Below are 13,717 nucleotides of genomic sequence, written 5' to 3' on the forward strand. Positions count from 1 at the left end.
GAAATGCAAGGGGTGAAGGAGAATGGTTGTGAAAGAGAAATACAGAGTGAGGTCCGAGACCCGGCGAGAGAAATACTGTAGTTATTGAAGACTGGATCAAAAAAATAAACACAAGAGAATGTTCCACTGCTCCTAGCGTCTACTGATTCATACAGTCAGGCTGGGAGACTGACTGAGGGACAGACAGGGCAATTTAACTGCTATTTGTGCCAGGGGGTTGAAGAAATAATTGGCATTGACGGAGAGGAATGCAGACGGTTGGACGTAAATTTAGTTTCAGACGGCGAGGTGTGTGTGGGGGGTGGGGGAGTCTATATGGAGTGTGAGTAAAATGAATTATAGAGGGAGGTAAAACTAACAAGGCGATGCACAGCAGTGACCGGACTTGATATAAGAATGTACCGGTATGTAACCTTTTATTTAAGTCACAGACCTGGTCAAGACTAGGCCAAAGCAGTATAAAAATGAAGGACAAGACAATAACAGATAATGTGCAACAAGTACATAACCAAATAAAATACAAATAAAACATCATAAAACAAACCTAAAGCTAAAACAAACAAACAAACAAAAAACATATTACTAAGACCTATCTTCCACCTAGCAGGTTAAATCCCACAGTGTAGACATACAGATGACTATAAGAAGGGAAGAAGTACACTTCTATCCTCTCTCTCTCTCTGTTTGTTCTCTCTGTATTTCCTACTATCTCTCTGGTTATCCTTCGCTGTCATTCTCTCTCTAGTTATGTCAGTATGTCTCTCACATCTGTCTTTCCTGTGAGAGTGTTAGTAGTCTGAGCTCACTGGCAAAACCTGTCTGAAAACTGCTGTTGATACACATAGCAAAATCCTGAGGGTGTTATGGCAGTGCTTGTATGGCTGTATTCCCATAACATTTTACAATTCATGTCGCCCACATCCTCTTTCTTTCAACCTCTCTTATCCTAGTTTATTTGAAGCACTAAATTGTTTTCACTCTACTTACACGACCATTTACCCTGTTGTCTTTTTTGACAAGGGTTCAAGACATTTATTACGATGTCACACTTGTAAGTCACTGTGGAGAAGTGTGTCTGCTTAATATGCCTAAATTCTCTCTCTCTCTCTCTCTCTCTCTCTCTCTCTCTCTCTCTCTCTCTCTCTCTCTCTCTCTCTCTCTCTGTAACTCTCTGTAACTCTCTCTGTATTGCCTTCTCTTGGCCAGGGGAACACATTTTCTTTATAGCATTTTTACTTTGCGTTTCTAATCAACATTCTCTTCTCTCCCCTCCCTCCCTTCCCCCTCCTTTCATACCTCCCCTTTCCTCCCTCTTTTTTCCCCTCTCGTTTTTCTCTCTCGTTCCTCTCGCTTTCCCTACACCCCACCACCACCACCACCACCACCACCTCCTCCTTCTCTCTCACTCCTCCACCCCCCCCCCCCTTCTCGTTGCGTCTGCCCCTGCAGGTTGAGTTGGAGAGAGGGAAGACCCTCCACATCAAAGCGCTGGCCCTGGGAGACCTGAACAAGGCCGGTCAGAGGGAGGTGTTCTTTGAGCTCAACGGGCAGCTCAGATCCGTGCTGGTGAAAGACACAGTCGCCATGAAGGTATCTATCGGGGAAAGAGCGAGGGATGCACACACACAGAGGGAGGGAGAGAGAAGGGGTGACGGAGGTCGGGGACGGATGGACGTACAGTATAGACCACTACACCTGCCATTAAAGAAGGGTGTGTGTCCCCGCCCCCCCGGTGTACATACAGTATTGAAATCCAATCTCTTTCCCACGCCAAAATTCACACTGCTGCTCTTGTTTCATGCTCATTTGCCTCCTTTAAAAAGCAGGCAAGGAGGTAAGAAACGTATGTTTCTCACCTGTCATCATTTGACTAATTTTGTAAACCCATTAAGATAAAAAAAATTGCAGATGTACAAGCTCGCGCCGCAGCACGAAGTGACACCGCTTGTGAGCTTGTATATCTGCTATTTCTGAATAGCCAGCGCAAAAATCTAAAATGACGCATAATGTTTCCCCAGTTTTAACGGTTTAAAAACATTGTACTCTCTGCCAATTTAAATGATCAATTGCTGAATGTTTTCTTTGCATTCAGTTCCTGGTTTGGAGTACTTTGGGCTATTAAAAAATAGCAGATCTACAAGCTCATAGCGCAGCACTCGGTGCCGCGCTATGAGCTTGTAGATCTGCTATTTATTTATGTTGATTGTGGGGAAAAAAATCCTGGTCGGAGTCATGTGAAAATCTAGATGGACATGCTGTAGTTGTTGTGGATTTCAGACACATTGCATCCACACTTTATCACTAATAACGGGGTGGCCATAGCTGAGTGAGCAGAGAGGCTGTCTGGGCCAAAGCGGCCAAATGCATCTCTGGCAGATTCTGAGGCAATGCACCTTGGGTACATATAACACTGTTATCTGCATGTTAATGCCAGGCGTTAACAGAAGCCATAGATGGCTGGACACGTAGACCAGAGGGACTGAATGATATATGTTATAAAAATTTATATCTTTTTAATCTTTATTTAAAGGAGTAGTTCACCCAAAAACGTACGTATTTTCTATCGATTACACTCCCCATGAAGCCTTGAATTCATGGAGATTTTTGTCCCATTCCTGAGACAATAATTTGATGACCGGCAAAGTTAAAGAGTCTCCTACTGAGTCTCCTACTGACCGATGACCCGGTCATCAAATTATTGGCTCAGGAATGCGACAAAAACAAAAGAATCTCCATGAGTTCAATGCTTCATGGGGTGTGTAATTGATAAAAAATACGATTTTTTTTGGCTGAACTACTTAACTCATTACCTACCAAAAAAGTTTATAAACGTTTTATGAGAATTTAGCTATTGCCTTTATTGTAAAAAATTTACAAAAAAGAAAATCTAAAATTATTAAATTATTATTGTTTCAGTTTTCCCGTTCGTCACAAAGAACCAGGAGATAACATTTTCCAAAAAAGTTGCTGCTCCATTCACTTCACAGTTAAAAAATAAACGGACAAGTACTAGCTTAGAAAGCACTGGCAGTCTGTAAGGGTAAAAAAAAAAAAACTCTTGCAGTTTAAGAGTTAACTAGGCAGAACAGCATACAGTGTATCACAGGTACAGTAACAGGATGGATGGAGGGATAAGACAGAATGAATGTGCAGATGATCAGATGACAAGTATATACATGCTGTCTTTCTTTCTGTCCCCAAGGATTTGAAGTTCCATCCCAAGGCTGTGAAGGCTATCAAGGGCCAGGTGGGAGCCCCCATGCCTGGCAAGGTCATCGAGATCAAAGTTGAAGTTGGCGCCAAGGTGAGGTTTCGTTCATCTCTTTTATGTACTGGACCTTTTTGTTTGGAGTTCTTTTGTTATTGTTGTTTTAAAACAAAATGTGGACGCCAGAGATAAAAGCTATAATATGTCTTCAAAACAATAAAAAGTCATATTATACTACAGTATGTTATCAGAAAATATAAAAGACAAGTTACATAGCCATGTCCCCTCGGCGCTGCCAGCTGCTAGATAGTCTAACACAAGGGTCTTCAACAGGGGGTCCGGGACCCCTAGGGGGTCCTCAGAGTTACTACTGGGGGGCCGCCAAATCTTTGTGCGATATGATATTTTTTACATTAACCACTTGAACCCTAGCATCCCTTTTCTGAGGAGAACTTTAGCCAAAAATAGCAGATCTACAAGCTCACAACGCCTCGCGCTGCGAGCTTGTAGATCGGCTATTTTCGGTAAAGAGGTTTGGTGTAAAAAAAAAGAGCTGACGAAGTAAAAACAAACAAAAAGAGTTTAATCTGCAACACAATTGTATACAATATAGAGGTGGTCCCTGCTTCATCTCTCTCTCAGCTAGGGGGTCCTTGGCCTGAAAAACGTTGAAGACCCCTGGTCTAACACAAACTGTGCACGATCACGTTTGCAGCATAGGGACAGCTTTTCTGTTGGCATCTGCAGACGGTGCCCACACAAACACCACCAGTGACTCGCTGGCTCTACTACCTCTGCAAAATTCAGGAACCCGCATACAACTGTCAGATGATAAGTTGTCCTCTCTCGCTTCTTTCCTTCACTGCATTTAGTTCCTCCATAAATTCAGGTCCATATAAAATACAGTAGAGTAGGGAGGTACTAACTTCATGTAAAGATCTCAGTTGCAGGCCGTAACGTTATAGTATCTACAGTACACTAGCGACACCTTTTTGGGCGGTGAAACCGCCCCTATAAGTGAGATTTGGAAAAATGTACAAATATCTTGGGCAGTGAAACCGCCCCTAAAAGTGAGGTTTGGAAATTTGTACAATTATCCTGTGCTGTGATTGGCCAATCACAATCTATTCAGGACTGTGATTGGCCAGTGTCACATGACACATGTGCATAGCCCTATATAAGCAACCATAACTTGAAAGAAACCATAATTTTTTTTTTTTCCAAGTTATGGTTTCGTCCATCATAAAGAGTGTTTCAATAAATGTATTTATCTTTTGTACATGATTGATCGACTCCATTCAGTATTGTGATTAGCTAGCAAGACACCGCCCACTTCACACAGGGTGTGATTTTTTTTGTACGAACGGGCTTGTCGTTTTTACCTGCCTACGAGTGACGACACAATTGTTATTGTTACACACACTAAAAACACACAGGTTGAAAAGGACAGCAGGAAGTGTCCACGTGGTTATCGAACAATTTCAAAGACCCCCATAACGAGCCGCCCCCTCCTCCCCTTCCCCCTCGGCACCTGACTCGCATAGGAAATGAATTGAAATGTGAGTGGCCCCTAAGAGCGTACAAATGGAACCAATTGGACCAGTGCTTCCATTTGTATGATGTCAGAGTTACAAACCTGTAAGGGTCCAATTGGAACCCCCCCCCCAAGGAACCCTGAGGGTCCTTGGACCCCACTTTGAGAACACTAAAACACACAACACCATATTGTCACTTTAATGACAATATGGCTCTTTTTCTACTGACATCACTGCCTTGTCTGGGGGTTTTTACACTAGAGAAGCCACATCATGTTGTGCGTTCATAAAATAAAATAAAATAAAATGCATGGCTACTGGGCTCAATATTAGCAATATTACTCTTGTCACGGCAAGTTAATATTTGATATTTTTCATTTCATTAAGAAAGAAAAACTCAAGTCGTCGTACTATGTTCTCCCAGGAATCTGTGGTAAAAATTCTGCCCGTAGCAATAACAACACCATCAAGTTTAATTTAAGTTGGCTTTTTAATGAAAAATGGTCTACCCTACAACTAATGTAGTGAACTGATGGACAAACTTGAACACGAGTATATTACATTTACAGTATATAATTCAATGTCCTCTTCCCAGACCTGTGCATGTAATCAATCTCTCCGTACAATTCCACTTTAAACACAGCACAAGCCAAGCCAAACTAACCGTAGAGCTGTGCCACTTACATGTAGTTCTCGCCGTGGGGTCTGGGGGACCCCGGCTAAATGATTGATAGTTACAAACCAAATGGAACCAAATGGACCGTTACGGGTCCGTTTGGTTCCATTTGTACACTCTCAAGAGTTAAAATAACTCAGAGATTTTACAGAGTAGACTAGAGATACAAAAAAAAGGAAAGAAAAATCGTATCAACATGGGGGTCCGTAGCCTGATACTTATCAAAATGGGAGTCCTTGAAATAAAACATCACTGGGGTCCATGACACTTGTACAAATCTGGTTACAGAGCTGATGATGTGTCTTCTCTTCTCTCTCCTCTGCGGTGACACTGACAGCTTGTGTTTTTATAATGGATAATATGGTCTGCTGACCTTTCTAAGGTGCAAGCCTGCAATACTCTTTATCCCTTTTCTGCATTAGTCTGCGATTCCGTGGCTTTTGTAATTTTCCGCAGAATATTCAGTTTTTCTGCCCAAAGTCCCATCCCGTTGTGGAATCCTGGAGTGCCAAACCTTTTCGTGTCCCCAAAGGACCCCCAAATCGTGTATTAGGCCGGAAAATATCTTGTGCCCAGGGACCCCTGTAAGAGAAGACTTTCGTTGTTAGATTAGGTAACAGAATTACAACTGTCTATAGTGTAGGTGGGTAGATAACAGTGGAGAGAGAAACCTATGATCTGGATAGTCATAAGAAATCCTAGTGAAATTAAACTGTTTATCATTTTGCAGTCTAAAAGGGTCATACTAATCACCCAAAAGTACCCCAAAACAACCCAAAATAAGATACACAAAAGTAGTAATAGCAGCAGCAGTGCTACTACTGCTATTACTACTACTATCACTAATAAAATCTCAATGCAATTAGGCCTGTGACAATTATTACATAATCGCCTAATCGTAATTATTTGAGATGATCACAATTATTTTCGTCATAATCATTTCCATGTAAAATAGCGGAAATAGCAGATCGACAAGCTTAAGCTATTTCCTCTATTTATTTATTTATTTTATGGGAAAGTATAATATTATTAAATATGTCAGTAATTTATTTGTATGTTTATTTTATTTATGTATCTTTGTATTTTTATTTGTCACATCTGCAATTTGTCATTATGAAGCCTAAAAACGTTTTAACACACGCACGTCTTCTCAGGTGGAGAAGGGACAGCCACTTTGCGTCCTGTCGGCCATGAAGATGGAGTCGGTGGTGATCTCGCCGGTCAGCGGCACGGTGAAGGCGATCCACGCCCCGGTCGACTCCAGCCTGGAAGGAGACGACCTCATCATGGAGATAGAGGAGTAGAGAGAGAGACAGAGAGAGGAGGAGGAGGAGGAGAGTGAGGCTGTCTGATACTGGAAAACATGGACATGGAGAACGAGAGCTATAGAGAAGAAGGTGCAGAACCAGGATTTTCTTTATCTTTTAATTCATGTGAAACCGCTCTTTTTAAATGGTAATATAACAGAAAGCACAAATAAGAATTCTGAACCTTGCTTTAAACTAATTGTAGGATTCATTCAATTATCTATGTTCTATTGCTGGAGTTGTGTAACTAAAGGTACTGTCAAAACCAAAATCCAATTAATTAATCTATTCAGTGTTTTGGCAAATACGGTTGAGGGTTCACAGTCACTCATGTTATTATGACGTCTTTATGGTTCAAATGCTACTCTGCAACATTCCATGACTTAAACAAAAATGCTTGTCTGATGTGTTTTCTAATATAAATCTAGTTAAACATATGTAATATAAAGCTGTATGATCTGTGTACAATAAGTGGCATATACAACATTGACTGTAGTTAAGTAAGAGAAACTTAAGAGGTGATATTGTATTGATGACTACTGACTGTTCCTGGTGATCAGCACAGAAAGAGAGAGGAGTAGACGTGTGGATGTATTCTTGTTTATGGACTATTTCACTTTGGTTCAACATCTAATTAGCATGAACACTGGGCTGTGAAATTAATCATCCTGCACTCCAAAAAGGATTCACTCTCAGGTTCCCACTTATTTCTTCCTCCGCACACTTTACCTGGAATCAGAAATTGGGCAAAAAATCATTATGCCTGGAAAGGGGACAACAAAGAGAAGAAAATATATATAATATCACATTTTATTCTGTTTTCTGAGTGTGTTAGAACTGTTTTTACAATCAAAGGCCCGAAAAACAAATTTAAGTGACTTAGGGTAGACGGAGAGACATACACTGCATACATGCATGGCCACTGGCCCCAAAGTGAAATATTTCTTTACTATCTATTTCTGTATCTGGATAATGGACGCTGGGTGAGTTTTTGATGTTGATAATATAAACATGTCAGTTCTAATTCGAATTCTCGTCATGCCATTTCTAATTTGTGCACTCGTACAAACTGCAGAAATTCCCCAAAGGCTTTAACAAGCTTCAATCTACGCAGGCCTTCATTCCACATTTATACAGTAAATACACCTGAATGGGATTACTTTTCCCTTCTCAGATGTATTTACTCTTGTGTTTAAAGGCAGCATGCCCTGCCTAATATCATCCGTCAAAATCTTGACTCGGTTAATACCATTTCAGACGCTTTGCCATTCGCATTTCTGGAATGTATTACTGTATGTAATGTATAACTTATTCCACTCCACCATGAGGTACAAATTGTAATCCAAGTATATACATTGGGCTGTGTACAGTCAAATGGCTGTGAGATGGAGGCACATGGTGCTGTTTTCTCCAGCCCAAGCTCTGCTGATTAATTTATGAATTAACCGTCTGTCAAATGATGTGAAATTAGGCGGACTAATGAAGGACTCTAGAGATTCCCTGCAAACAGCACTCGGCTGTGGAATACAAATGTCACCCCTGTGTGTGCATGTGTGTGTGTGTGTGTGTGAGCACGCCTGTCCATCTGCTTGTATGCCTAAATGAGAAGGAATGAATGCAAACTTGTAATCGTAGCGTGCGTAGGTGTGAGCCAGTGATCCCCAAACGTTACTAAAAATATTCAACAAACGTTGTTAAATATTCATACACACACAGAAGTGCAAACATATTTACTCTAACACTCCGAGAGTGCCTCCCGGCGAAAAAACGGCATCACGCTGGCTGCGTTGACAGACACGTTTCCATAGCAACAGCACCCGACAGATCTTAACGGCATTATGTGGTGACCTTGCTACGTCGCTGTCAAGTTAATGTTGTCTAACACTCAATTAACTTTGCACAGATTGTTTTTACGATTTGGCCTCAGCCACAAACTGTCATCTATGCACGAGAATCATTCACACGCCAGATTGAATGTTGTTCTTACCTTGGCTAATGTGAGCGATAAACAAGGAAGGAAACTGGATGTGAGGTCGCACATCATTTGCAGCGGGGACCGAGTCACTTGGGTCCATTAAAATTATATACTAGAGTGGTCTCTTTGAAATAGTGAAGTATGAAAGTGTTGAGGTACTTTTTTTAAACGCATATCTGCAGAACATGTTGCATAATAATATGACAGGTTGTCTGATTTTGGTTACGTGCTTTGATTGGCCTCCAATGTCCATGTTAGACTTTGATTATAACGCACTTGTCCCAATACCTCTACACATCTTTGATTTGTTTTGACTTTTTTTTGTTCGAGGAGCCTAATTATTTTTTGTCTTAAATCTTTCCTTCCATGTTTTCTTTCCATTAACAGTTAGAACGAGAGCAATTATGTAATTATGCAATAATGTAAAAATGCTGACGGGCCACTTCTACTGTAGTTCAGAGCTTATTTTAGAAGGGGAAAACACTGATGCTTGCGCATTTGCCCACCTTGCTTCACCATTCGCCTTGTACATTTGCATAATATGAGAGTTATAGTTTCTAAAGTGTTTTAAGACAACGTAACGGGTTTGTAAGTGGGAGTGTTTTTGAAAAGCTATTGCACAGTCCCTCTCTATGATCTGAGTGCCCACTACCCTCCTCCCCTCCCCTCCCTTCTCTCCTCTCCTCTCTGCTAGGGTGACCACCTCCAGACAGGTCCATTGAGGGACAGATTAACCCGTTTCGCGGGACATCGCGGGACGCATGCACGCGCGCGCGTGCATGCGGACCACTCGCGCGCGCGCGCGAAGCGCGCGCGCGATTTTTTTTTGCGGTTCTGGGCGGTTTAGGTTCGTTTTTTTCGCGGTTCTGGGCGGATTGGGTTCTTTTTTTTTCCAGTTTTTGGTTTCTTTACTTTGGTTTTAGGGTTAGGATTAGATATAAGAGGGTATTGCAAGTTAACTTCAAAATTTAATGAACTTTTTTTATTTTTTATAAAATAAAATCTTTTTTTTTTTTTTTTTCCCATAACTTTGATTTTCGGGACATTGCCCTGCTTGTGCGGGACGCGGGACAGAGGGTCCAATTTCGGGACTGTCCCGCGAATTTCGGGACGGGTGGTCACCCTACTCTCTGCCCCCCACCCCGTGTACATTTGCACATCTACGAGTATAGCATAAACTTGCGCGATAATGCAAACTGTGTTGTTGTCTAGTGTTTCTCTATAATGTCTTAGCCGGCAGCAATTCTGACATTCAAAACGTGCTTGTGACAATGTACTGTACTGTTGTTTGGTGTCTGAAAAAAGCATAGCCACCACAGCTGGAAAATGTTATTCGTTTCGGGGGTGAGGATATAATGTTGACCTATTCTTTAGCTCATGCATTCTAGACTTGGAACATCAGGGGAGAACATTAAAATAAAGTCTGTGACATTTGGGTTTTGTTATTTTCTTTCAATTCCTTCTTTTTTTAAATGGAACCTGATTTAGTTGAGGTGACCCCGAGATTAATAATGTCTTGGCACAGTTTTAATAATCCTCGTTTTAATACCATCAGAGATTCATTGAGGATGTTTATTTCTTAGACTTAAAACATGTTAGTTTGGCTTTTTGTTTTGTCTCACCTTAGTGGCAAAATTGTAATTTACTTTGGTAGTTTACATGCAATATAACCTGTCTTTCAATAAGGGTTTGAAAGTCCTTATGAGAAATGTTTGGTGAGAGTGCACAAAAAAGGGAAACAAAATGGCATCTAATGAAACTTGTGATTGTTCTTGACCTTACAAATAAAGTGAATCATAACTGACTGTGTGTCGTGTGTACTGCATATCCCTACAATCTACATTGGCCTGACTTTAGACAGCTCGAGTCCCAAAAGAGAACTTTGGTGTCTCCCCGGGACCCAAACTTATAAAAAAAATACATTATGAATTAACTACTTGAACCCTATTTGAAATAAAATAGCAAAGTTGTACATACAGTAGCACATGCATTATTTAAAAGCATTCACCATAATTTGAATGCTCATCTTTGTTATATCCTCCTATAATTCTACAAACCTCTGTGGTGGTGGGTGGTGGTGAGGCCAAAACTGTCTGCCCGGTTCTCCTCAGTGGCTGGAGCAATTGATCTGAATTTGCACACAGCCATTGACCATTACCATGTGCACGGAACTGCGAAGCCCGTTTTTCGATTTCACCAAACGTCAGCTGTTTATTAACGTTTTTATGTAAAAGACTGTCGCCATGGTTACGGCTGCCCAGCTGTGGGATGGCCCCCGTGAGCGATGGGATGAATGATCAAACTGGGCAAAAAGCGTTCTTTTAGTTGTTTTATACTATCTGCGGATCGTTTCTCTTAGCCAGTGGAGCTTTAGTTACCGTGAGCTGTATTTTCTTTTGCTGTTGTTTTTCCATCTTCAAATCCTATAAAGCCATAAAAACAGCGTGAAATTCCTTTTTGTTACTAGCGCGGTAGTTCTGGGACAAACAGGAAACCGGTGCATTTCCGTTTTCCGGCTGGATGACGTCATTTTCGCGGTAAAGACGCCCCTGTCCGCTTTCAATAGAAAATATGTTTATAAAAGGCTTTCGGGGGTGAAATTCATGGAATTGGTGTTGTGAAACATTTGCCACTCACAAAAGATATAAAATCTAACTTTAGTTTTTTTGAAAAAGTTACCTACAGTATTACCTGTAGTATTACTTTAAAGGAGAGAGCCAGCCTAGAACAGTATTGGGTTTGATGTGCCCATAATAATTCACCAACATACCTGATGCGTTTGATTTTTTTCATAGAAGCCCCTGTTGTCCATTCTGGAGACCCCTCCCACCGGCAGAATGGAGCCTAGAGCATAATCCTAATTCGGCTATTTCCGTCGCTCCAAACTTTTTTTTCTTCTCACAAATCCTCTCTATGTAGCGTCCTGGCACTCACACATGCACTGTTTGTCACTTATGAGCTGCCGTTCCAACAAAACGGCTCTGATGCGTGAACTCTCGCAAGATTCTCGCGTCCCACGAGATTTCGTGTGTAGCGCTCCCCCTCCCCTCATGAGTAGCCTCGATCTCTAGGCTTTTATTGTTTAGTTTTGCTAAAAAATAAAAGCCTGGAGGAGCACGTCGGTGTACCCGGTATAGGAAGTGTTTCATTTCCCCAACCAACCAGAGTGCAGTGGCCGTCGCTCGTAATGTTGTGTTAACACACTCACCGCCAAAGCGGAGAATTCTCCCCTTTTCAGTCAATGGTGTTTACCGCCAAAGGGGAGAATTCTTAACCTGACGCTTCCAGATCCAAGAAGCTTGTGTCACACATTTGTTTCACAGCGAGAAACGTAGTTACTCAATACCGCCCCCATCTGGCAGAGTCAGGTTAGAGAATTCTCCCCTTTTAAAAAAAAAACTTTAAACAAAAATTTAGTTTTTGAATTTCTAAAAGGTTTCTCTAATTTTTTAATATAATTGTTTTTCCGTTATTCACAATGAATTAATTAAATTAATAAAAAAATATATAAAAAATCCATTCACAATGTTAAAAAATAAACTGACAAATAATTCAAAACATTTCTATGAAAAAATTATTAAAAACCCTGGCAGTGGGTGAGTACATTATGAATAAACTCTGGCAGTCAATATTAACGGGCGGGGGTTGACGGACAGATCGGTGAACCAATGGGATAATAATAATAATAATACATTTTATTTCAGGGATCAGGCGCAATCTCTCCGCGCCTCTATACACCCGCCCCTCTATACACGAAAACAGGAGCGCTAGTGCAGCCTACCTCATGAGTGACAAACAATGCATGTGTGAGTGCCAGGACACTACATAGAGAGGATTCGTGAAAAAAATAAGAAGTTTGGAGCGACGAAAATAGACGAATTAGGATTATGCTCTAGGCTCCATTCTGCCAGTGGGAGGGGTCTCCAGAATGACAGGTGCTTCTATGAAAAAAATCAAATGCATCAGGTATGTTGGTGAATTATTATGGGCACATCAAACCCAATACTGTTCTAGGCTGGCTCTCTCCTTTAAGTTACAAGTTATACTTTGTCAATTTTGATTATTATAAAACAAACATTAACCACTTCAGCCCTTTTCAGGCCATTTGAAAATAGCCTCTCCTCTCTGCAGAGTCAATTTTGAATTTCTGACTTTTACTTGTAACAGAGTATTTCTACATTGCAGTATTGATACTTTTACTTAAGTAAAACATGTGAGTACTTCTTCCCTCACCGACAGGGAGTCAGATATTTTCTAGAGTGTCCCAATCATAGATTATTAAAAGAACAGCTCCAATGTCCAAATGGTTCCGGGGGGCTGGCAAATCAGCTCCACAGAGAATACCCAGAGTGCACTGTAAAAATAATTGAGCAACTTCTCCTCACTGACTGGAACTAACAGCTGCTAGTGGGTGCACTCGTTAAAGGACTACCGGGTTGGTTGGACTTTGCACTCTATTTAAATCATTAAAACTATTTAATTTACTGTCTGGGAGGATATTAGGAGTCCTTAAATGAGTGTTCCTGCACTTTCTGAAACAAAGTAAGAGACTGACATGATACCGACATCATACTAACCATGATACCGACCATGATACTGACATGATACTGACCATGATATGACATGATACTGTAAGCAAAAGACCAAAATTAAGTCTTGTTACAGCTACTGCATGTTTGTACAGTTTATTTTAACCACTTAACCCATACAGTATATGTACATAGTTGACTGGAGTCCCCCCAGGGGTCTATACTAGGCTCCTTTTTTCCCTCTACACTTCTCCGTAATCCACAGTGATTCAATCAATGCATAGTGATTCACTACCTACTGAACTAGTGGCCGCTGACAGAGACACAGCTTTGGGTTTTTAATAGCAAAGTAACCCAAAGGAAATGTGTATAAATGGCATCTACAGCACCATTATCAGCAGTATAGTGCAGTTGACTGTTGTGGGCTCTGCTCAAGTGGCCTGCATCTCAAATTGTTGCAGTCTTGTGGTATAGTAGTAGTGACGTT

At 41.0% G+C, this 13,717-nt stretch overlaps 1 protein-coding gene across 1 annotated transcript in view; it reads left to right on the top strand.

Annotated features, from left to right (window-relative positions):
- The window catches only part of LOC308102440 (pyruvate carboxylase, mitochondrial-like), a 445,486-nt gene extending 438,752 nt beyond the window's left edge, over positions 1-6,734 (top strand). The window contains exons 25-27 of the mRNA XM_080452156.1: positions 1,450-1,590; positions 3,203-3,304; positions 6,574-6,734. Coding sequence (XP_080308282.1) covers positions 1,450-1,590; positions 3,203-3,304; positions 6,574-6,723 — 393 coding nt within the window. The 3' untranslated portion in view covers positions 6,724-6,734. The remainder of the gene's footprint in view (positions 1-1,449; positions 1,591-3,202; positions 3,305-6,573) is intronic.
- Positions 6,735-13,717: the final 6,983 nt, after the last annotated feature.

The sequence above is a fragment of the Gymnoscopelus braueri genome (assembly GCF_963280865.1).
Source record: "Gymnoscopelus braueri genome assembly, chromosome: 15".
NCBI classification, from domain to species: domain Eukaryota; kingdom Metazoa; phylum Chordata; class Actinopteri; order Myctophiformes; family Myctophidae; genus Gymnoscopelus; species Gymnoscopelus braueri.